The sequence below is a fragment of the Lissotriton helveticus genome, chromosome 5_1 (assembly GCF_964261635.1).
Source record: "Lissotriton helveticus chromosome 5_1, aLisHel1.1, whole genome shotgun sequence".
Lineage (NCBI taxonomy): Eukaryota > Metazoa > Chordata > Amphibia > Caudata > Salamandridae > Lissotriton > Lissotriton helveticus.
This window is the reverse complement of record NC_136065.1, coordinates 695,028,938-695,054,648: the sequence shown is the minus strand read 5'-3', so window position 1 is coordinate 695,054,648 and position 25,711 is coordinate 695,028,938. Positions and strand designations below refer to the sequence as shown.

At 53.8% G+C, this 25,711-nt stretch overlaps 1 protein-coding gene across 1 annotated transcript in view; it reads left to right on the top strand.

Moving 5' to 3' along the window:
• ECD (ecdysoneless cell cycle regulator) overlaps window positions 1-22,053 on the top strand; it is a 285,220-nt gene extending 263,167 nt beyond the window's left edge. The window contains exon 14 of the mRNA XM_078643094.1: window positions 20,972-22,053. Coding sequence (XP_078499220.1) covers window positions 20,972-21,214 — 243 coding nt within the window. The 3' untranslated portion in view covers window positions 21,215-22,053. The remainder of the gene's footprint in view (window positions 1-20,971) is intronic.
• Window positions 22,054-25,711: the final 3,658 nt, after the last annotated feature.

The following is a 25,711-nucleotide window of genomic DNA, read 5'->3' as shown; positions in this document are numbered from 1 at the left end:
CCTACCTTGGCAGGATCCTCTCAAAAAATTTATCTAACATCACGCAATTGAATAATCTGTCAAGAAAATCAGATATACATGTAGCGGCCCTCCTGAGACTATATAGCGCAACAGGGAATAGACATTTTTCTTCTCTGATAAACATTTATAAAGTAAAAATACCTCCTGTACTTTCTTACGCGACGGAGTACATCCCCATAAAACAATGGGCTTTTATGGATCGGAAAGAGGGGAAGATTTTAAGGAAAATTATGAAACTGTCAGATGCAGTTCCTGTTCAAGCACTAAGACTAGAACTATCAGTGACCAGTTCTTATGCAGTAGCAATTGCAAATGTAATAAGGTGGGCCTACAACTTATTGCACGCAAAAGAGAACACACTAAGGTCACTGTTGAAAAAAGAAACCTTTGAGTCCGATGCTAAAAAGCAGGTTTTTAGAGGGAACATGGCAGAAGCATTTCGCGTAGCAAATATTACCGTTGATATGCTGCAAAACTGGTCACCAGCACAACTAAAACTGTTTTTAAAATGCTTTACCCCAAAGCTCAGTTACGAAATGGATTCCCGACACTGCACCAAATTAACCACTTATAAACTATTCGCTGATTCCTTAGAATTTAAGCAAAGTCGGCCTTATATTGGGCTAACTCTAACACATGGAGCTAGGAGAACAATTACTATGCTTCGACTAGGCATTCTTCCCTTACTTTCATTTATTTCTAGATGGTCCCCGGGGGGATCTGCTTTATGTACATTGTGCGCTGGGGGTAATCAGACTCTGGAACATGTTCTTTTCATATGTCCGAGCCAGATTGTAATTTCTGCGCGTACTAGATTTTTAGCTCCAATATATTGCTCATGTAGAATCACGACAGTAAGTGAACTTATTGCTCTTTGCAAGCAACCTCCGAATGAATTTGTTTGTTTTAATTTGTATAAATTTTTAAAATCGTTCTTATCTCTGTATTGATAATGTTGAATTTCATTCTATATGTAATTTGTATATTTTGTGGTCCTCTGTTGAGTACCAGTACAAATAAACTTTTTGACTTTGACTTTGACTTTGACAATTCCTCGAGACGCGACAGTGTCAGCAGGGCTCGGTCAGGAGGAGTTCACGAGGAGCCGCGACCACGTCAGCAGGGCTCAGCGTTTCGGTAGTCACTTCAAGCTTCACGTTTCGGGCCACTCACACACGCAACGCCACTCACACACGCAACGCCACTCACACACGCAACGCCACTCACACACGCAACGCCACTCACACACGCAACGCCACACACACATGCAACGCCACACACACATGCAACGCCACACACACATGCAACGCCACACACACATGCAACGCCACACACACATGCAACGCCACACACACATGCAACGCCACACACACATGCAACGCCACTCACACATGCAACGCCACTCACACATGCAACGCCACTCACACATGCAACGGCACTCACACATGCAACGGCACTCACACATGCAACGGCACTCACACATGCAACGGCACTCAACCACGCAACGCCACTCAACAACGCAACGCCAATCAACCACGCAACGCCACTCAACAACGCAACGCCACTCAACAACGCAACGCCACTCAACCACGCAACGCCACTCACACACACAACGCCACTCAACAACGCAACGCCACTCAACCACGCAACACCACTCAACCACGCAACGCCACTCAACAACGCAACGCCACTCAGCCACGCAACGCCACTCAGCCACGCAACGCCACTCAGCGCCACTCAGCCACGCAACGCCACTCACACACGCAACGCCACTCACACACGCAACGCCACTCACACACGCAACGCCACTCACACACGCAACGCCACTCACCCACGCAACGCCACTCATCCACGCAACGCCACTCATCCACGCAACGCCACTCATCCATTTGCAAAACGAAAAATGTAAAACTCTTCTATTGCGAGACCTATTGCATTTTCAATGCTTGTTAAAACTAGATTCTAACCTCCCGGCTTCTGCCTCAGGAGTCCTTGCATTCGATATGATGATAGCACAGCTGCCAGTACATCCAAGATGCAATGTACTTATGGTTAAATACAAAAGATAGATAGCGTTGAGCACTCACAAAGTAATGTACAGACAATGGCGTTGGCTACCAATGAGTGAATTACTGAGATGACCGTAGGGGGGGGGGGAGGCTAAGCAATTTCATTAGTTACCGGTTTATTTAGTTCGTTAGGAAGACTAAAATAAAGGGAAGTTCACAAGCTACACTATAGCTTGCGGATGAGGAGCTCGGTGGACTTCTGGTAGCGGGGGATCTCTCGGAGATCCACGGTGCCGGGCCAGTAGCGGTGAGGCTTCTTGACGCCACCGGTGGCAGGCGCACTCTTGCGGGCAGCCTTGGCGGCCAGCTGCTTGCGGGGCGCTTTGCCGCCGGTGGACTTACTGGCTGTCTGCTTGGTGCGGGCCATGGCGGGAGCGGTCTGTCTCAGCGACGAGCGAAGAAGAAGAACAAGATTCACTATAGGGTAAACCGGATACAGTAAGGATGTAAAATGAGATAAACCGAGCGAGATATTTTTCTCTTTTTCCCACATGTACAAATGTAAAACTCTGGCAGTTACTATGATGCTGGTTTATAAAATAGTCTGTTCCACTGTACCAGCAATTCTATGAATCCATACTTGCATATGTGTGAAGAAATAAAACTACAGAATATATGGAGACAGGTTATACATTGTCATGAATGTGAAACCACCCTACTGAAGTATGTAAAGCTTACGATATACGAGACATGTATATTGGAAATGTACTAGCGTTCGTATGCTTATAAATACCAATAAAAAGATTACAAAAAAAGAAGTTCAATATTATTCTTATACCAGTTGCTGGTGGGATGTTTATTGTTGAGATTTACATTCCGTTTTCTGAAACGGTTATCAAAAGTTCAAGAGAAAGTAATCAATAAACAAAGACCAAAGGGTTAAATAACTCCTGTAGCTTTCATTTTCTTCTGACCAGTCCACCTCTTTCTCCCACCAACCCATGAACATGCCCATTGCTGTGCTCTGGTTTTGGATATAGATTTCAACACTGAATATAAATACATCATTACTTCACCAATACTTACACAGGTGATCTTTGAGGTGTTTATGTTGTAGATATAAAATTGGAATGATCTCTTAGGAAATATTAACAGGCATAAATTCCTTGTTCATGATCTGTTAGAAAGGCGACCCCGGGGGAGGCAGAAGATGTCTGACTGACCACCCCTAGGTCCACCCCTCCGTCGAGAAGTAGCCGAGCGTTACCGAGAGGCCTCCTGAATGAGGGCCCTCTCCTAGGATCGTACAGCAGAGTAATCACAACACTACAAACGGACACCACACAGGAGGTCAAGTTCTCAAGCTTTTATAAGTAATAAAGGTTGCGGGTTCTTGGCAGTATATACAGGCGGATCGAGAGATCCGTAAAGTCTCGAAAAGGGGGGTAAGGTAGCGGGACAGTCTAGCTTCTGGGCGGAGGAAGGGATACCCTGCGCACAGCTCTCAATCCTCGAGCTGGGGGGTTCCGAGAGGTTTGAGCCGCGGCAGCGCCAGCAGGCTTACAAGGTGGTTCAGCGAGGTAGGCCGCGGCAGCGCCAGCAGGCTCTCAGATGGTTTCAGCAAGGTAGGCCGCGGCAGCGCCAGCAGGCTCTCAGATGGTTTCAGCAAGGTAGGCCGCGGCAGCGCCAGCAGGCTCTCAGATGGTTTCAGCAAGGTAGGCCGCGGCAGCGCCAGCAGGCTCTCAGGTGGTTTCAGCAAGGTAGGCCGCGGCAGCGCCAGCAGGCTCTCAGATGGTTTCAGCAAGGTAGGCCGCGGCAGCGCCAGCAGGCTCTCAGATGGTTCAGCAAGGTAGGCCGCGGCAGCGCCAGCAGGCTCTCAGAAGGACGTCGGGTTACAGGAAGGATGAGTTCGTCTGGTGTCGGCCGTGACAGCGTCAGCAGGGCTTCCAGTCCAGGATACAACTGGCGTCCTACTCCGGGGCTGGCCCAGATATAGGACGGAGGTCCTTTGATGTCCGAACCCTCTCGCCTGGGGGGTCAGAGGGGCCGGGATGATGGTGTCCAGACACCCAGCAGGGGGGTGGAGCCAGCGCCCAGGGAGGCCGGAGGGCGATCGATACCAGGCGTCCGGGGACGGCTGGAGGGCCATCGAAACTCCTCTCCCTCCGGGATCTGTCGAGTGGCCACTCGACCACCTGGGTGGATCTTGGTGCCTCGATGTCGGGGCTTCGCTGGGGCCTGGGCCTGGGCTGAGGCCACGTGGTCGTGACGTGGGGGACCCAAGATGGAGTCGGGCACGGCCTCGTGCTTAGGTCGTGATGGGCCTACGCTGGAGCCAGGCCGGTGATGGGGATCCGGGACGGTAGCTGGATCTGTGGTGTTGGGGCGTGCAGGGTCGGGCCGAAGGGGCCGCCCGAGGTCCGGAGGAGGGCTGATGTCGTCCTGGGCCCGCCATGCGGGAGGGGTAGGACCACGCCATGAGGCCGGGTCCAACACGCGTCCCCCCCAGCTGAAGGCAGGGGAGAGTCACCCATCTTCTTGGGGGTTCTCCTCGCCGAGGCGGAAGAATCTGGACAGGCCGTCAGCATTGGCGTGGTCGTTGCAGGGGCGATGCTCCACAGTGAAGTCCATCCCCTGCAGAGAAATGGACCAGCGCAGCAGTTTCGGCTTTTCTCCCCGCATCTGCATCAACCAACGCAGGGGCTGGTGGTCGGTCTGGACTCGGAAGTGGGTGCCGAAGAGGTAGGGCCGGAGCTTCTTGAGTGCCCACACCACGGCAAAGGCTTCCCTCTCGATGGTGCTCCACCGCTGTTCTCTTGCCAGGAGGCGTCGGCTGATGAAGGCCACAGGCCGGTCGATTCCTTCGGGGTTAACTTGGGACAGCACCGCCCCGATGCCGTGCTCCGAGGTGTCGGTTTGGACTACAAACTCTCTGCTGTAGTCGGGGGCCTGGAGCACAGGGGCGGTGCACATGGCAGTCTTTAAAGTCTCAAAGGCTGTTTGGCACGCAGGGGTCCAGTGCACCTTCTGGGGTAATTTCTTTGAGGTCAGTTCTGTGAGGGGCCCCACAATGCTCCCGTAGTCTTTTATAAATCGCCGATAGTATCCGGTGAGCCCCAGGAAGGCTCGGACGGCGGTCTGGGTGACCGGGGGCTCCCAGGCCCGGATGGCGTCTATCTTTGGTTGGAGGGGAGCTACTTGGCCGCTCCCCACTTGGTGTCCCAGATAGGTCACTGACCCTTGGCCTATCTGGCATTTGCTGGCTTTGATGGTTAGTCCGGCCCGCCGGAGTGCCGTCAGGACCTTCCAGAGGTGGGTCAGGTGCTCATCCCACTGAAGGCTGTACACCGCAATGTCATCTAGATAGGCGGCGCTGTATTCCTCTAGTCCGGCCAGCACCTGGTTCACTAGTCTCTGGAAGTTGGCCGGCGCATTTTTCATGCCGAAGGGCATCACTTTGAAGTGATAGTGGCCATCAGGGGTCGAGAAGGCCGATCGCTCTTGTGCACCAGGGGTAAGGCCGATCTGCCAATACCCCGCCGTGAGATCGAAGGTGCTGAGGTATTTGGCGGCCCCTAGGCGATCGATCAGTTCATCCGCCCTGGGGATGGGATGGGCGTCGGTCCTGGTGACTGCATTCAGTCCCCTGTAGTCAACACAGAACCGGAGCTCAGGAGCTGTTCCGGGGGAGGCGGCTTTAGGGACCAGGACAACGGGACTGGCCCAGGGACTGTTGGAGGGTTCGACTACCCCCAGGGCCAACCTCTTGGCCACTTCCGATTGGATGCAGGCCCGAACCCGGTCGGGCACTCGAAAAGCTCGGTGTTTTACAGGTGGGCTGTCTCCGGTGTCCACATCGTGGACACACCACCGGGTGACATCCGGCGTGAGGGAAAACAGATCCGCAAACTGCCCCAGCAGCTTCCGGCAGTCTTGTTGCTGCTCTGGGGTCAGGGTAGAGGAGAGCCGGACCCCTTCGAAGGAGCCGTCTTTCTCGGTGGTGCTGAGGAGATCTGCTAGTGGCTCGGAGTCGTCTTCAGCTCCGTCATCGGTCGCCAGCAGCAGACTCAGTTCAGTGCGTGCAAAGTGCGGCTTGAGCCGGTTAGCGTGTAGAACCCGGAGGGGGTTCCTGGGGGACTCCATGTCTACCAGGTAGGTGACGGGGCTCTTGCGCTCCACCACTTTGAAGGGCCCCGTCCATTTGTCCTGGAGGGCACATGGTTCAACCGGGGACATGACCCAGACTTGCTGGCCCGGCTCGAACTCGATGGACGAGGCGTTCTGGTCATACCAGCGTTTCATCTCCTCTTGACTAGCCTCCAGGTTGGCCTCGGCAAGTTCCCGGAACTTCCGAGTCTGATTGCGGAGTGTCAGGAGGTACCGGTAGACATCCGGTGGGGCATCTCGAACTGCTGTCTCCCAGCCTTCCTTGACCAGGCTGAGGGGGCCTCGAACCGGGTGTCCGTACAAGAGTTCAAAAGGGCTGAACCCCAGGGATTTCTGGGGTACCTCTCGGTAGGCGAACAGGAGGCAGGGCAGCAGGACATCCCATTTGCGCCGGAGGGGCTCTTCTAGGCCCTTGATCATCCCCTTCAGTGTTCTGTTAAATCGTTCCACTAGTCCATTTCCTTGGGGATGATACGGGGTGGTGAACTTATAGGCGACCCCGCACTGTTGCCATAGGGATCGCATATGCTTCGAGATAAAGTTGGAGCCCCGATCACTCACGACTTCTCGGGGGAAGCCGACTCGGGAGAAGATGCTCATGAGGGCTCGGCCCACCACGGGGGCCGTGATGGTTCGGAGGGGGATGGCCTCAGGATAGCGGGTGGCATGGTCCACCAGGACTTGGATGAAGCGGTGTCCCTGCGAGGTGCGAGGGTCCAGGGGCCCTACGATGTCTATTCCTACTCGCTCGAAGGGGGTGGTCACCACGGGGAACGGCTGGAGCGGGGCTTTGACTTTCCCCCCGCTCTTCCCGCTGGCTTGACAGGTCGGGCAGGTTCGGCAGTGGTTATGCACATCGGTGCGCATTTTTGGCCAGTAGAAATGGGTCACCAGGCGGCTGTAAGTTTTGTCCTGCCCCAGGTGCCCGGCGAGGGGCACATCATGTGCTAAGTTCAGGAGGAAGTCTCTGAATCGGAGGGGTACGACCAGTACCAGGCCGGCCCCTAGCTCAGCAATCTTCTGCTCACTGTAGAGGAGGTCGTTGTCCCAATAGACCCAGTGGGACCCCGCGGGGTCTCCAGCGGCCTGAGTAGCGGCTTGCTGTCGAATCCCCTCGAGGGAGGGGCAGGTTTTCTGTTACTGCCGGAACTGTTCGCGGGTGGGGCCACCTTCTTGGCGCCATTGAGCGAGTTCTGGGAGGTGGTTGAGCTCGGTGAGATCTTCTTGGTCGGGCCCTTGGGGGCCGTGTTCGGGGTCGGCGTCCTCGGGGACGACGGGTGGCGGAGGTGCGGGCCACTCTGGTTCCTCGGTCGGAGCTCCCCCCGCTGGGGTGGAGGCTCGGGCGGACATGGAGCGGGTGGTCGCACAGACCCACTCGGGAAGGCCTAGCATCCCCAGGTGCTCTCTTCGTTCGACGCCAGCCCATGGGGAACTTTCCAGGTCGTTCCCAAGGAGGCAGTCCACGGGGGCATCGTCGCGGACAGTCACTTTCAGCATGCCCGACACTCCTCCCCACTCGAAGGGGATGCGGGCCATCTGGCACAAAGTCTCTGAGTTATCTGCGGACCGGACTGGGCACAGGACGTTAGGAAGGATCTGTTCTGGGGTTACCAGATGGCAGCGGACCGCTGTCACGCTGGCTCCGGTGTCACGGAGGGCTTCGGTCCGGCGACCATTGATGGTGACCCACTGGCGGTATTTCTGGGTGTTGCCGGGGATCGGACCTCGAGGGATCAGGTCGTGGGTACCCAGGCATGCTAAGGTCATGGCGGCGGGCTCCCACTCGGCCTGTTCGTGGTCGTCGTCCTCTTCCTCACTTATTTCTTCCCCCAGGGCAGCTGCCGCGATCTGGCGGGCTGGGGGCCCGGTGGTGCCGGGTCGCTGGTTCATCGGGCAGAGGGGGTCATTCGCATAATGACCTTGTCGCTGGCACCTATGACACGTAACGTTTGGGCGGGGCCCCGGTCTGGCTGGGGGGCCCCCTCTCCGGCCCAGGGATGGCGACGTGGAAGTAGGGGAGGACCCCTGGGGGGCGTCCCGTCCCCGGCTCTGGCCTACTCCGCCGCCTCGTGGTCGGTGGGTCCCCGGGGATCCCCGGCCGTAGTCTCCCATCGTGCTCCGGGGAACTCGGGTGCTCGCCCATCGATCCGCCTCGACAGCGAGTTTTCGTGGCTCCGTCAATTTGCTGTCGAGGAGGTGCTGCCGGAGTTCGACGAAACAGTTATTGGACAGATGCTCCCATAGAATGAGGTCGACCAACTGCTGGTAGGTGGTGACCTGGCAGCCCAGAGTCCACCCCTCGAAGGCTCTACTGTAATAGTTCACGTATTCCACCCACGTGGTACCGGGGATTTTTTTGCAGTCTCGGAATCGCTGCCGGTACATCTCGGGGTGAGTCCGTAGCGAGTGAGGAGGGCGGTCTTCATGTGCTCGTACGAGGTCATCTCGGTATCAGGGAGCTCCAGCAGGGCGTCTCTCCCTTCGTTGATAAACTTCCCCCACAGGCCGGCGCCCCAGTCCTTGAGGGGTACTCAATGAGCGGTCATGGCGACCTCGTAGGCTTTGAACCACTGTTGGATGTCGTCGTTCTTATAGTACTCTTTGACGACATCCTTGGGTATGTGCACCTTCGTGTCCACCGGGGGGGGTGAGGTCTTGGCCCCGGCGGTGCCGGTCTCGTTTGCCTTGGCTTTAAGTTCCATTTCTTTGAGGAAGCGCTTGTGCTCGAGCATGAGTTTTTTCTCCTCGAGGGCTAGCTTCCTTTCTGCCAGTTGGATTTCTCCTTTTTGTCGGAGTCGAGCCAGATCCAACTCGTGGAGCCGGGTCCTCTCTCGTTCTCGGGCGTCTTCGTGGGAGAGGCCCGTGTTTGGGGTTGCGGGTCTCCCTCCCGCTGGGTTCACCTCAGCCTCCGGGCCTCCGTTCGGCCCGGGTTATCTTCCCTCGGAGGTGGCGCCTCCCCGGCGTCCACCCAGGCCTGTAGGGCCAATTTAAAGTCTTCTTTGGTGCTTAAGCCAGTGGTAGCGATGCCTAGTTCTTTGCAGAATTGCTTTAGCTCCTTGTGACTGTAGTCTTCCATTTTCTCTTTCTGGAATTCTGTGCTCATGGTCGCAGTGGGTTTTTCTTGGTAGCGAGTGAATCACTCTCTGTACGATCTGCGTGGGCTCGGATCCCGGCGCTTGCCACCAATGTTAGAAAGGCGACCCCGGGGGAGACTGAAGATGTCTGACTGACCACCCCTAGGTCCACCCCTCCGTCGAGAAGTAGCCGAGCGTTACAGAGAGGCCTCCTGAATGAGGGCCCTCTCCTAGGATCGTACAGCAGAGTAATCACAACACTACAAACGGACACCACACAGGAGGTCAAGTTCTCAACTTTTATAAGTAATAAAGGTTGCGGGTTCTTGGCAGTATATACAGGCGGATCGAGAGATCCGTAAAGTCTCGAAAAGGGGGGTAAGGTAGCGGGACAGTCTAGCTTCTGGGCGGAGGAAGGGATACCCTGCGCACAGCTCTCAATCCTCGAGCTGGGGTGTTCCGAGAGGTTCGAGCCGCGGCAGCGCCAGCAGGCTTACAAGGTGGTTCAGCGAGGTAGGCCGCGGCAGCGCCAGCAGGCTCTCAGATGGTTTCAGCAAGGTAGGCCGCGGCAGCGCCAGCAGGCTCTCAGATGGTTTCAGCAAGGTAGGCCGCGGCAGCGCCAGCAGGCTCTCAGATGGTTTCAGCAAGGTAGGCCGCGGCAGTGCCAGCAGGCTCTCAGATGGTTTCAGCAAGGTAGGCCGCGGCAGCGCCAGCAGGCTCTCAGATGGTTTCAGCAAGGTAGGCCGCGGCAGCGCCAGCAGGCTCTCAGATGGTTTCAGCAAGGTAGGCCGTGGCAGCGCCAGCAGGCTCTCAGATGGTTCAGCAAGGTAGGCCGCGGCAGCGCCAGCAGGCTCTCAGAAGGACGTCGGGTTACAGGAAGGATGAGTTCGTCTGGTGTCGGCCGTGACAGCGTCAGCAGGGCTTCCAGTCCAGGATACAACTGGCGTCCTACTCCGGGGCTGGCCCAGATATAGGACGGAGGTCCTTTGATTTCCGGACCCTCTCGCCTGGGGGGTCAGAGGGGCCGGGATGATGGTGTCCAGACACCCAGCAGGGGGGTGGAGCCAGCGCCCAGGGAGGCCGGAGGGCGATCGATACCAGGCGTCCGGGGACGGCTGGAGGGCCATCGAAACTCCTCTCCCTCCGGGATCTGTCGAGTGGCCACTCGACCACCTGGGTGGATCTTGGTGCCTCGATGTCGGGGCTTCGCTGGGGCCTGGGCCTGGGCTGAGGCCACGTGGTCGTGACGTGGGGGACCCAAGATGGAGTCGGGCACGGCCTCGTGCTTAGGTCGTGATGGGCCTACGCTGGAGCCAGGCCGGTGATGGGGATCCGGGATGGTAGCCGGATCTGTGGTGTTGGGGCGTGCAGGGTCGGGCCGAAGGGGCCGCCCGAGGTCCGGAGGAGGGCTTATGTCGTCCTGGGCCCGCCATGCGGGAGGGGTAGGACCACGCCATGAGGCCGGGTCCAACATGATCTATATACAAAGATGTACAATCCATGGTAACCATGATGTATGAAGGCTTCCACGGTGTGGTATTGATTTGACAAAGGAAATCTGTGTTTGTGCGTGTGTGTGTGTATATATATATATATGTGTGTGTCTATATGTGTACGTGTGTGTATATATGTGTATATGTGCGTGTGTATATATGTGTATATGTATGTATATATCAAAACAATACCCTTACAGGCATAGAGTGACAAATAAATTATGCAAAAAAGAAGGAAAGAACTCTGGTAGTTCCCAAGTTTAGGTGGAAAGCAGCTCCTGTACTGAGCACCCTTAACACCAGCGACACTCTAAATTTGCTCCAATCTGATGCCTGGGAATATACCGAAGGTAAGCAACTTGTTCTTCAGGTAGATTAGCCAGTCTCGTATGTTAAAGGTCTAAACTGCTATAATATTGCTTTTCAACAACTTGCAAATGTGTTAATGAATCTCTAATCCAAAGGAGATTTTTGTTTTTTGATAATCAACTTTATTAATTTTATTAGGAACAGGAAAGTTCATTGGTTGCAGTTCAGTAATCAATAAAGGATACATGGCAGGGATGATAAGTAACAAAAGTATGGTCGGTCCATCAGAGTATGACACAGCAGTTCGGACTATGATCACAGTACAACATAGAATAAAGGGAAGACAAAACATCATGGTGGCAGCGTGTTAAACCATTTACCCCACACCTTGTGGAATAGGTCAGGACATTCCCGGGCCTCTAATAGGGCCTCTTCCTGGATCCCGCACCAGTCCACTCCCCTCCTCCATCTCTGCACCGTAGGAGCCTTGGCCTGTGACTAGTGCGCAACTATGTCCCTTTTGGCCACTGCCAGTGCTGTCCCCAGAAGTCGTTTGTCCACCCTAGAGCCATCTAGGCCATCAAAGACCCCCAGCAGCATACGTAATGGGTCGAGTGGAACCTCCCAACCCAAGGCCTTTGTAAGCTCAAGTTCTACCCCCTCCAAAACGGCACCAGCACCGGACAGCACCACACCATGAGGTAAAAAATCAGCAGAGGTTGAGGCACATCGTGGGCAAGCCGAGGAGGGCCTCAACCGGGCCTGGAATAGACGTGCCGTGGTGAGGTAGGCCGTATGGAGGTAATATAGTTGAATCAGGCGCAACTTGGAAGACGTGGTTAAGGTTTTGGGCGCCATGAGGGCATCCCTCCAGTCTGCCTCCTCCAGGGGGCCCAACCAACCCTCCCAGCGGGACCTAAGCCGATCTAGGGAGGCGGGACCATTATTTACCAGGGTGTGATATATGCGAGACACTCCCCCTCTACCCAAATCCCCCATCATTACCTGAGCTTCTAACGGGCTAAATTCTGGAAGGGAGATAGGTGGCGAGACATGCGTGTAGAGGGCGTGTCTTAGTTGCAAGTATTGGTAATGTTGGGAGTGGGGAAGAGCATGGTGTTGTTGCAGATCTGCGAAGAACCGGATGTGATCCCCCACCTAGACATCTCCAAGCACTTAAACTCCAATGAGGTCCCATCTATGGAATCGATGCAGGGACGAGACTTCCCGTAACCAGGACCCATGCCAAAGTGGCGTCTGTCGGGTGAGTTTGCGGTCCCGTCCTAAATGCTGTAGGGCCATGCGCCAGGCCATAAACACCGTCCTGGTGACCGGGGCCATCGCCTGCGGCAAAGGACTACCGTACAGAAGCACCTGGACCCACGTAAAGTTTAGCGCCATGAGCTCCACCCGATAGGCAGGGTCGGACCAGCCGTCCACATACCAATCGTCACTCCCATACCTCAGTCGAAGGGGGTAATACGACAGTGTGCCAGGGACAATGCGTGATCTCCCGCCTCCCCATAAGAACCGGGTGAGGACCCCGTCAAGCTCGCGAAACCAACTACCCGGAAGGTGGATCGTGATGTTCTGCAATATATATAAAGGAAACGGGGGAGGACCATCATTTTGAAGAGCACACTTCTGCCTAAAGGGTTCAGGGGAAGGGTCTGCCACTTCTTGAGGTCCGCCTTCATCCTGACGACCAAGGGCGTGACATTCAGGGCCTATTCAAGCTCTGGTAGAAGAGTTATCCATACGCCAAGGTACTTGACCGAGTTCCTCCTAAGGGGGATAACCGACTGCCAGTCGTAGCATTCTCTGGAGGGATGAAGTGGGACCAGAATGGACTTCGCCGCGTTAAGTCCAAGTCCAGAGACCCTCTCGAAATCCGAGAGGACCTTCAGGCATCTGGGGCCGGAGCTTTCGGGATCCGCCAGGTAGAGCAGCACGTCATCAGCGTATAGGGCTATCTTGTCCACTTGGCTTGAGTCCCAGGCCCATCCCCAAATGAGTGGATCCTGTCGGATGAGCGCCGCCAGGGGCTCCATCACCAGCGTGAAAAGGAGTGGGGAGAGAGGGCACCCCTGACGCATGCCCCTTCGCATCGGGAAGGCCTCGGAGAACTCTCTGTTAAAATGAGCACACAGGCTCGGGGGTTGATGTAGAGTACCTTGACGAGATGGCGGAACGAGGGACCGAAGCCCATCCCGACCAGCACATCTTGCAGGTACCCCCAATTCACCGTGTCCAAGGCCTTCTCGAAGTCTATGAAAAGGAGGGCTAGGTATGGAGTTAGCCGCTCCCGGTGGGCCAGGGCCAGGTGGAGGCGGCGAATACAGTGGCGGTTGCCTCTAGCCGGCATGAACCCGCATTGGTCGGGGTGTACCAGGTCCCACAGGAGGGGTCGGAGTATCTGAGCTAAGGCAGTGGCGAAGAGTTTAATCTCCATATTGATCAGCGAGATCGGACGGTACTCCGCACAACTCAGGGAAGGCGGCTGCGTCTTCGGAATAACCACTATCGTGGCCAAGTCCGACTCCGGGGGAATGTGCCCGTCTCCGCCACATGGCCGAAAAGATCCAGCAGGTGGGGGGCCGCATAGTATTTCTGAGGGTACCCGTCTGGTCCGGGCGTTTTGCCGGGATGTAAGAGGGAGATGGTCTCGTGTACTTCTTCCAAGGTGAAGGGGCGATCCAAAGTGTCCGCCGCTTCTTGAGCGAGAGAAGGCAGTTGGGTACCGGTTTTGTCCAACAGATCAGCAAGAGGAGCGCCCGAGGGTCGATCGGCGTAGAGGTGCGCATAGAAGGCAGCAAAGGTCAGTGCTATGGCCACGGAGGTCACCTGGGGGGTACCATCGTCCAAACGGACCTCGGGAATAATACGGTTGACTTTGGGGTATGACACAAGGTTGTGGAGGAGTTTGCCGTTCTTATCCCCCAACCATAGATGCGAGCTACAGACGAGCGCCAGAGCATTTTGGCCGACTCCAGCGAGATTCGGCGGATCTCCTCGCGTACCGCTGCCAATTGTCGGGAGGACTCCTGCCGCCCGCCATAGAGTTGGGCAGCCTCCAGCCGTAGTGCTCAGGATTCCAGTTGTGTGAGCTGGGCCGTCTGTGCCGCTCGCTTCACGTGGACCAGTCCCCTGCCACACCCCGGACAACAGCCTTACCCGCCTCCCATATCGTTCCTGGGGAAGGAACTGAGCCCGCCTTGGCGGAGAAATAGTGGGTGAGTTCCTGGCCGAGTGACTCCACTAAGTCCGGGTCCTGCAGGAACCAGGCGTTCAGCTGCCAGACCGCTCGTGGACCCGTCGGAGGAACCCCCAATCGGAGGGAGACAGGAGAATGATCTGAAATCCCCCTGGGCAGGATCGCGGCACCTGAGACCAGTTGGCAGCCGGTGGCCGGCAGCAGGAGAAGGTCAATGCGGGAGTGATTGCAGTGGGACGCCGACGTGTGGGTGTAGTGATCTTCGCGAGGGTGGCAGACCCGCCATGCGTCACAGAGACCCAGTGCCGAGGCCCAGCCTGATCGGGCTTTAGCGGAGGTGAGGCACCTCGGACAGGGTCCCGTCGTATCACGCAGGGGCTGCAAAACGTGTTAAAGTCCCTTCCAATCACCGTGAGACCCTGTGGAAGGGAGGAAAACACCTGTGTGAGGTGGCGGAGCGTTGGGGGGGCAGGAGGGAAGGGGGAATGTAAAGGCACAGGAGATTTAGGGGGCGTCCTTCCATGGTACCCGAGATCGTCACATGTCGGCCCTGTACATCTGTCTCTGCGGCAGTCAGGGTAAAGGGAAGGCCTTTCCTGAGTAAGATAGCCACCCCCCGGGAGCCCCACGTGAAGCCGTAGTGCCAGACCCTATCAAAGCCATAGCGGGCTAGGAAGTTACATTGTGTGCCCAGGAGGTGTGTCTCTTGAAGGAAGAGAATATCTGGTTTGTGGCGGTGGGCAGCTCGGAGGACAGCTGTGCGTTTGATGCGGTCCAAAAGGCCGTTGACGTTCGATGAAAAGATGTGGATGGGCCTAGTGAGAGTGCAAGTCATCGGAAGGGACTGGGCGGGGAGGGACGGATAACCACGGGGGACCAGCTCCAAACGGAGAGGGGTGCCCACCCAAATGTACATTCAGAGCGTGAGCAACGGGAGTGATGATCTGTGGGACATGGTGAAGGCCCAAAGAGGGGAGGGGGGACGACTGACCGCAGCAATGGCAGGTGACGGCCCGTAGGCGGCCAAAAATAACAAAGTGGTGGGGGCAATGTGTGTGTCAGCTGTGGACCCGTTCATGGGTGAAAACTATTGTGGAGAACTGCAACCAGCGGCCCGTAGGCTGTGCGGATAGCGGCCCGTAGGTGGCTGAAAATAGCAAACTGCAGGGAGACAACGGTCTCCCACCCAACCTATACCCTCCAACTCCTCCCACCCTACACTTCTGAAACGGAAGCATCTGTCGCCCTCGCCCTCAACCTCCAACTACCCCTCTAAGAGGTGATTCACTAATCTAAAACGGTTAGCAACAAAAAAACAAAACCAACAGGAGCGGTGGATCCCCGTCCATATATACGGATGATTACCAACAGCTGAAAAGACAAAATGCAATATACGATAAGCATCAAGTAAACACGATGAGGCAGTCCCTGCATCACAGTGGAAGGATAAACCGTAGATCGGACCATCCAGTAGAACCAGGTGGGACCCTGCTCACAGGGTCAAGAGCATGCCGGCTGTGGGAAGTCATGGCAGGTGAAGTATTAATTGTCCAGGCTGCAGCATCAGTTACACTCCTTCCTCTCCGCCAGAGCCACGGATCACGGGATTTCCCGACAGGTCTGAGTCCGACAATGCCCTGCACAGACCGACACCCGACCCGGGGACACTCCCCATATCAATCAAGGAGGAGGCCAAGGCGGAGGGGGAGGCCTCCAGGTTAGTAGGCTGAGTCTGGCATCGCCGGAGCCGCACCCCAGGGGAATGGTAACCTCCTCCCCGGCGGTTGCCCCGTCTTCGAGATCTAGTTCGGGGCCTCTGATCCTTGGGCGCCTCCCGGACCAGCTGCGTCGGTGGCCCTTGACCAGGGGAGGGGGCCCGCCAGGCAGGAGGGGGCGTTCCTCCGTGAGCCAGGTCCAAGCTGCCTGTGGGATTCAAAGAAGAATGTCTTGTCCTGGAAGAACACCTTGAGACGTGCTGGGAAGAGGAGGCCGTAGCGGAGTCCCATAGCCCTGAGTTTTTGCTTGACCTCGTCGTAGGACCGGCGCTGAGTCTGAACCTCTCTGGAGTAATCCGGGAAGACCATGATTTTAGAGTTCTGAAAGAGTAACGGACCCAGGTCCCTAGCCATCCCAAGAATTGCGTCCCTGTCCCTGAAGTTAAAGATTCGGAGGATGATGGGTCAAGCCGGGGCTCCAGGAGGGGGTTTTGGAGCAAGAGAGCGGTGAGCCCGTTCCACCGCACACCAGGGGGAGAGTTTCCCTTTAGGCATCCAGAAGCGGACCCAGGCCTCAATGAAGGTGCCGGTGTGGCCCTTCTCCACCCACTCCGGAAATCCCAGGAGGCGCAGGTTGTTTCTCCGGGCTCTGTTTTCAGCATCCTCTGCCCTGCGATGTAGTTCCGAAGTCTGTGTCTGAAGGCGGGCCAGCTGGGATTTAAGGGCGCCCACGTCGTCCTCCACTGTAGAGATGTGGGACTCCGCCTCGGTAGTATGTGCTATGGCATTCCGGAGGTCCTGCCGAATCAGGGCCACGTCCACCCTCACCTCCCCAATCCTGCTCTCCACCGAGGCCTGGGACGCACTTATCGCCTGCAGGATAGTGGAGAGGTCTCCCCCGGGGGCAGGTGGAGGCCGAGTCTCGGGATCACGACCGGGCATGGTGAATTGGTCCATCTTTGTTTGGGTCGGGGGGGCCGGGGGTCTTAGTGTTGCGATTCTTGCCCATTGCCCCGAAGAGGAAGAGAGGGGGGAATCACGTGCGCGGGAGTGCCACCCGATCCGGTGGCCGATACGCGCAGGGCAGGACACCCGTCCGCAGACAGCAGAGCGGTGAGGGCCCTCACCTCAGCGAGCCCGGGATCGGTCGGGGAGCCCCCGTGGCTAGTGTGCCTCGCGGGGCAGGTAGCGGAGCAGGCAGCGAGGGGGGCTGTGCTGCATTGCGTCAAGACTCCCGCCTCGGCTCTGGAAGCTGCAGACAATCCCTGGCCAGCCGTCCCGCGCCTCTCAGTGGAAGGCAGAGACGCGTCTCAGGGCACACCACCACAGACCAGGGGGCACTCAACAGCAGTTCCACACACCTGCAGGGCGGGACGCGCAGACTGCACCACAGTTAACAGAGGGCCACCTGTCTCTGAAAGCAGGTCAACAGCGGCCACTCGGGAAGGCGTGGGGCAACCAGGCCGCTGGTCAAGTCGTGGATCCAGGCAGTCCAACACCCCCAAACCAAGGGGCTGGCATCACGACAGCATAGGGGGGCCCAGCTCCTTGAGATCCCTGTCGTCCGCCCGGCCGCACAGCAACTCCAACACCGGGAGCCCCACTCCCCGGTGCGCCGCCAGGGGGGCCCCGGTCGCCTCTCGCACCTTGAACCACCCCAGACGTCAGGCCTCTGGGAGGTCGCGGCCCCTCCCGGAGGCCCCTCAGACCGGGAGCCGGGACCTCGCGTTGCAGGGGGTCCGCTGCGGCCACACTACAGGTCGGCGCAGGACGTGCGCCTCTTAGGGCCGGGGGAGAGGGGGGCTGCGCTGCGTCGCGTTTAGACCTCCGTCTCAGCTCCAGGGGGTGCAGACAATCCCGGGCCAGTCGTCCCGCGCCTCCCACTGGAAGGCAAAGGCGCGTCCCAGGGCACACCACCGCAGACCAGGGGGCATCCAGCACAGTTCTGTACAAGTGCTGGGCGGGGCGCGAAGGCCGCACCACAGTTATCACAGGGCCTCCTGTCCCAAAGAGCAGAGCAACGGCACCCGCGAAGGCATGGGGCCAACCAGTCCGCCGCTCAAGTCGTGGAGGCAGGTAGTTCACCACACCCAAACCAAGGGGACAGGCACCACGACAGCGTAGGGGTGAACCAGCTCCTTAAGATCCCTGTCGTATCCACGGCCACTCCAGCTGCTCCGACCACGACGAGCGAGGGGGGGGGAAAGGAGCGCCGCAGCACCGCCCGCCACCCGACGTGGTGGCCGAACCCCTCACCGCTACTACCACGAGGGGATGGGAGCCCCACTCACCGGTGCGACGCCAGGGGGGCCAGGCCGCTGCCCGCTATCCGAACCACCTCAATTGTCGGGCCCCGTGGGGGGGATGCGTCCCTTTCCGGAGGCCTCTCAGGTCGGGAGCCGGAACCTCACGCTGCAGGGGGTCTGCCGCGGCTGCTCTTCAGGGCGACGCGGGTCTTGTACCTCTCAGGCCAGGGAAGAGGTCCGAGGGAGGCCCAGCTCCTTGGCCGCAAGCCTCATGCACAGGGGGGCTCACTCGTCGGGTATCCGCCAGGGGTCCGGGCCGCCACACACCCCTGAGGCCGCCTCAGCGCCAGGCCCCAGACAGCGCTCGCCGCTGCTCCAGGTCGCCCCCACTTCGCGATGCCCAGCGGGTTGCGACCGGAGGAGCCACCGACACCGGTCGCTCAGTAGTCATAGGGTGCCCAGATCAAGCGTCTCAGAGGCCCCAGACAGGGCACGCAGGTCTAAGGATCGGGCCATCATCTTAGGCCCCAGGAGAAAACCGGAGCGTGGCAGGGTCTTCAGGGAGCCGCTGCGTGTGTTCACGTGGTCCGATGGCAGCTGTGGTCAGGCTGGAGGAAGGCGGATGACGGACGGGGTCCGGAGCACTCTTAGAGTGCGACCGCCATCTTGACGCCTCAAGCCACGCCCCAATCCAAAGGAGATTTTACCTTACCACTGCCACAAACCCACCCAACGTGATACTGTTTGCTAATGAATGCGAATGGAACTCGAGATGTGGAAAATTCTTAATTCCTAGAAATAAAAACCTTGCTGGGGAGGTAGAAGCTTTGTTTTTGCAACTACTAAGCTGTGGAACATTCTGCCACCCTATTTGAGAGCTCTGCCCACCCTTATATCTTTCAGGAAAGAGCTAAATACTTAGCTCTTCAATAACTAGGCTCTATCCTGCTCAGGAGTAGCCAGCGCCAAGACACCCCAGGGTATATGTGCGCTTAACAGAATTTTGGTAACATAACATATATGTAACCCTTTTCGACCACACAGTGAATAAGGGCTGTACTCAAAAGGCATTGTCTCAAGAGTGGATCTTCTATTGGAATGATGGAAAGTGCATTGTGCTAGTTAATTACAGACAGTTCAACAGCTTTAGAAGCAATGTTACAGTCAAGTGTAAAGTATTATGTAGCAGGAGTTTATTATTGAAAAATAAAAATCTAATAGCCCTGACACCCAGGGAGTTTCCTCCAAGGGCACTCACTGTTCATGATGGCCATGCTTTTGCTGATGGTCCTAAACAGGGAAAAAAACGTGTGTCAGAACTTTCACCCTAACTAGTCTGAGGTTCCTAGACCAATGGCCTGGTGTCTCTGGGCCCGTCGGTCTAAGGTGTCTTTCGGTGGAGCCAGTGTGGGTACTGCTGACAAAAACATGACAGTTCGCCCAACTCTAAATAGAGCAGGCGAACCAACAATTTGGCAGACAGGTTACTCTGCTACATTTGAGGTAGAGTAGTGTCCTCCAAGCTCTAACTACCCCCAGAATTATGTTATGGACAAACAGTTGCCTCATTCCTATGGTGCCAACAGATTTCTCTCTCAATGAACCAATGATCTTAAAAGGATTTTCCAGAGTCCAAATAGCATTGCTGAGAGAACACTGCACACCTAGGTGCCAGAAGATGTTTTTTATTTTACATGGACAGAACAAATGATTTCTGTATCGGCCGTATCATTCGGTCTTGCTAAACAGGCTGTCTATTTCAAGTCCATTACCAGCGCACTCAATCGAAGTGTATCAATGTCCAAAGCCCTTTGCAGGGGTATCTGCAAAAGTGATGCATGGCAGCGACCTGAAAAAAAACATTCCTTAACAAAGCACTACTGCCTGTAAGGAGCTGCACAGAGGGACCCAACGGTGTGGCAGACAGTTCTTTGACATTTGTTTTCATAAGGCGAGCCTCTTTCTACTTATCCACCAGTGATTGTTTGCTCACGACTACATGTATATATAAATATATATAAAAATCCTTGTAAACCGGATTTATTAATGTGAATCTATGGAAGATTAAATACTAAAGAAGGGAAAAGTTGCTTCCCTGTAACTACAGTTCTCCAGCAGTGTTGTCTTTCAGAGCTTCACATGCAACCCATCCTCCTCCTTGTCAGATGCTCACTTATCTAGTCCAGGTCTTCACACGTGCTCTGAAACCTGAGGTATAAGGGCCCATGAGAGAACGGTGTAGGCTTGGTTCTCACTACACTGGTTAATGTTGAAGTCTTCTCAAAGGAGGTAAAATAAATTACACTTTTGTTTTAATTCTACTCTGGGGTTTGCAACCCAACAAATGGGCTGATTCAAGCATGTGTATCTGTTAAAAGATACCAATGTGGAGAACTGTGGTTACAGGTAAGTAACATTTGCCCTACACAATGATGTAATTATTTAATGCTTGGTTAAATATTTCACATGACTTCTACCCATCAGTCATCCCTGACATGGTTCTAATTGTGCTTTGTGCAGTTAACTTCAAAAGGTAATGTGTGTTAAATGTATGTAGGGGATACTCTTGCGGAGATTCCAATGACAGTGCAATAGGCCTAAGCAGGAATGGTGCATTCCATCATAATATTGGGTAGTTAAGCTATTCTAGCTTTTACTGCATTGCACCTTTTGCACAAAATAACTACAATAACTAACTTGTCTTTTTAAACTTTTTCCTATAGGCTGACCAACATTCCAGAAATATACATGGAGCCTCAGAGAATGACTCAGATGAGGAGTCTGGATCCACAGATGCAGACATGGTCCCTGTAGATGTTGACTTGAATTTAGTAACTAACTTGCTGGAATCTTACAGCTCCCAAGCTGGCTTGGCGGGACCTGCTTCCAATCTCCTGCAGAGTATGGGGGTGCACCTGCCTGATAATACAGACCACGGAAGTGCCGGAAGCTCTGCAGTAGAGTGAACCTGGAACGTGGAAGAACCACCTTGGAAACTATAGTCATTGTGCAGAAGGAACTTAAATGTCACGTGCTGTTTCAACCATGGGATTATCCAGAAGAAGCTCGCAAATGAACTGATTTCCAATAACATTAAACATTTATTTCAAATAAATGTAATACAAACAAGGCTACATCGTTTTCTGAGGGCAACGTATGTAAATGTATTGAATAGATAACGGAAACATGTGGATCCTCTGTATAAATGGCAGGTTATGTATGTAGAAAGTAACTGCATCTGGTATTAGCAAGGTGGTGCGATGGATACATTTTTAATTTTTTTAATTGAAAGCATGTGCCAAAAAAGGTAAAGACCCAGGGCATATAATCTTAATAGAACAGTATGGGTGTCTTCCAGCAGTCAGGTGTATTCAGAAACAAACCTTTTTAGTTTTAGTGCAAATTACAGGAAACCACGATATTTATTGGCTCAAAATATATTGATGTTTTTTTAATTGTCGTATCATCAAGATATAGTTTAAACACACATGGCCATCATAACCTCAAATAAACGGATACAGAATGCAACAAAAAAGCATTATCACAGTATTAGTTCAACAGCCAGGGCACTGAAGTGCTCTTCTTTTTAGGCAGATGTGTGTTTGTGATTTGGAAAAAACAAACCTTCATAGCACAAGAGAGCCAATGAATAAAGTGGGTTAAGCCAGTGTCCCATGTTGTATGCTGTGATGGGCGGAAGCCAAATGTTAATGAAATTTGATTAGGACAATAAATGATGAGTTGATCCAAATTTGGAAAATAAAAATTGCAATGACATTTATTTAATAAAAATCCATTTACTAAATGGCAAGTGAAACGGATTTTGTAGGATTACATTTTAAATGTTGGACTGACTTCAGGACTGTGTTGCAATAAATATATGGGCATGGGCGAGATTTCCAAGGTAAGCAAAGAGATGGTGGTATATTGTTGGAGATTGTGCACCCATTCGTACTATTTAAACATTAAAACGAGTAGGCAATAGGATAAAGCGTTAGGGGGCCACATGTGGATGACAAGTGAGGTGTGAGAAAAAATTGAACATGTGTATTTGTAAGTAAGTAATATTTATTTGTATGTGATGAATTAAAATCTTTACAAAAGTATAAAAGCCATATGACGATAAAAGTAATTTAACTTTTTTTTTAAATTGCAACAGTTACTGTGGTCAATTTAAGGTTGTTACTAAGACCCAATGAGACTTTCAAGTATAATTGAGTCTTTCCTTTGTTAGGTCAAAGAACTTCACAACCTGACAGTTCAGTTTGATGTTGCTGGTGGTGAAACACAGTTTAACTGCCTGCTTACAGGTCCGAACAGCATGTGATCTAAAAAATGGTAGCAGTAGGTTGTGCCTCAGATCCCTTAATCTCGGGCATATACAAATCACGTGGACAATGTCCTCCTTGCCCGATTTACACAGGAAACACAAGTCCGAGGCATAAGATCTCTCCCATGGAGGCAGGTGCGGTAATATCGGGATAGCCCCAAGGCGCAGTTTTAGAACCTTTTCTTTAACTTTTATTTTCATCCCGATGTTAAGATAGGCTTGTGGCCGTATTGTACCGTAATCTCCTACCGTTATCCATCTGTGCGCTCTGTTGGCTAGATCTTTCTTGTCTTCTATTGCTGAGATTATCGGAGCAGACTTTTTGGCCTATTTTTTGAAGGACTGAAGGTCTATGGCTGTTTCCCAAATGTCAGATAAACCTAGCACTTCAAGAGATCCAAATAAGTAGTCCCTAGGAAGTGAAGTGTGACATCTGAGTAGCTCTTCCCAGACGCTAGCATTTAGAGAGTCAGAGTCAGAGTCGCGGATCTTGCGCCAGTTAACTACATATGCACTCCGTCTTCCTAGTGCTTGTTTGACAAGCCCAAATTCTAAACGAATTTGGGCCGGAGAAGCATATTTGGGGAGGTTAAAGATGGCCCTGTAAGAGTTGGCTATAACTGTGTCCAACAGTGCGGCGTCCTTCCCATGCAGAGATTCACTCCCGCAGGTGAGTGTTGGTTGAAGTTTCGCTCTGAGGATTTCAAGGAAGGGTTTAAGGGTGAGGTCAGGGAGTTTGGGCTTTAGTGATTTTAGTGCAAGGTAGGTCATTGTTGCCTTCCCTCGGATAGACTGGAGCTGAGGCCTAGACGTATTCTTAGAATCCAGCACGACACCAAGGTACTTATATGTGGCTACCCGTTCAAGCTTTTCTCCGTTCAGGTACCAACAAGGGATCCTTTTCTTCCTATAGTTCACCGTCATGACCTTGGATTTGTTAAGGTTTATTTGTAGGGCATTCTTTACCGAGAAGACTTGGGTACAGTTCAGGAGATGCTGAAGGCCTATTGGCGACTGGCTTATCAGCACTAAGTCATCCTCATATAGCAGACTTGAGAGGGTGGCTTTTCCTAGCTTGGGTGCATGATTGCGGCATTTGTCGAGTTCTCCAGGTAAATCCGAAATAAACAGATTGAATGTGTATTTGTGGTTAGTAAAACTGTAGATAGGAGACGGGCCAGTAAAGAACTGTACCACTGAACCCCATATATTATTTCAGGTACTTTTTTCAAGGAGAAGAGTGATTAACCATTTCAAATGCTGGGGTAATGTCAAGAGAATGATAAATATATTTATTTTAAGGTAAAGCTTAACTTGTGACGTGCCGGGGGGGGGGGTCATATGTACCTTAAGCCTTGCATGGATTGGTTCCAGGAGGTGAAAGAAGGGTTTTAGTTTCAACTGAGTGATTTCCCTGAAGAATGACCAAGGGGTTAATTACACATGCAGTGCATTTTCCTTGATTGGACGGGCGCACCTTAAAAAATGTGCGCCTGGTGCAATTAAGGAAAATGCGCATTATGGGGAAAGCGCTGCCCCCCCCCCCAGGGCAGCCGCAAACTTGTGCTGCTCCCAGGGCAGCGCATTCATGTGAAATACATAGCGGCTGCTTTAAAGCTGCTCCATGTTTCATTGCGCAGGCAGCAAACCATCTGTACTTTTTAAGGGGAATAGAGATTCCCTTGCAGTTGGGTGCAGTCAGTGACTGCACCCGCCTGCAAGAGAATGTCAGGGGATGCATAGGACCCCCTGCAGAGGGCTGGTCCCACGAGGTGCACTGACAGTGCGCCACCTTTTAAGTAGGCATCTTTGCCTCTGCACCCACGTCGGTAATACGGCATGGGCACAGAGGTAAAGGAATTCCCTTATTTGCATGGAGCACACCCCTATGCAAATGAGGGAATGCCCTCTTGAAGAGAGCACTGGCGCTTTATATGCGCCATCATTATTGGTATTACAGAGAGGTGCACAAGCATCTATGGCCCCTTCTGTGATACCAAAGTGCCCTGGGGGGTGCGCAAAGCGGGTGTAAACACCTGTTGCGCCCCCGGGGCACTTTATGTAATCCTGCTCCAGGCGTCTGTCAATTTCAAGGGTGTGCTATTTTGAACAGTGCCAGTTTTCAGTTGGGTGATGGAGGCTTCATTATTCTTTACTTTCTCCTCATAGAGTGTCATTCCATTTCCAGTACAGGAAATTAAAGTGGCTTACCTAAACATGTGTTCCTTGGTGAAATACAAGATTGAAGTTCATGACTGCATTACTTGTCATAAACCTGAGATATTCTTCTTGCTAGCAGAGTCGTGGTTGACAGTGGAGACCTCCCCTGAAATAGTAGAAGCAGTCCATGAGGGCTAAGTCCTGCTAATATAAACAACAAGCATTTACAATGCAATGGTCTCGGCATTGTTAAAGTTAGAGTTATTGGCATTGCTCATGACATTATTTGTATTTATGTTTCTGTTTTTAAAACATATAAATAAATGGCATTGTCATTTACAATGCCAATAGCTTAATCTCTCGCAAATGCAAGACCTATTGCATTTGCACCCACACACACACACAGCCACACACACACACACACACACAGAGCCCCACAGACACACACACACACAGAGACACACACACACACAGAGCCCCCCCACACACACAGTGCCACACACACACACAGAGCCACACACACACACAGAGCCACACACACACAGAGCCCCACACACAGACACAGAGAGCCCCACACATACACACAGAGCCCCACACATACACACAGAGCCCCCCACACACACACACACAGCCCCACACACACACAGCCCCACAGACACAGAGAGCCCCACATACACACACAGAGAGACCCCCACACACACACACAGCCCCACTCACACACACAGAGCCCCACACACACACAGAGCCCCACATACACACACACATATAGCCCCACAGACACAGAGAGCCCCACACACACAGACACAGAGAGCCCCAAACACACAGGCTCAGAGCCCCACAGACACAGAGGCCCACACACACACACAGACACAGAGAGCCCCACACACACACAGAGAGAGCCCCCCACACACACACACACAGAGCCCCCGCACACACACAGAGAGCCCCACACAGAGAGCCCCCCCCCACACAC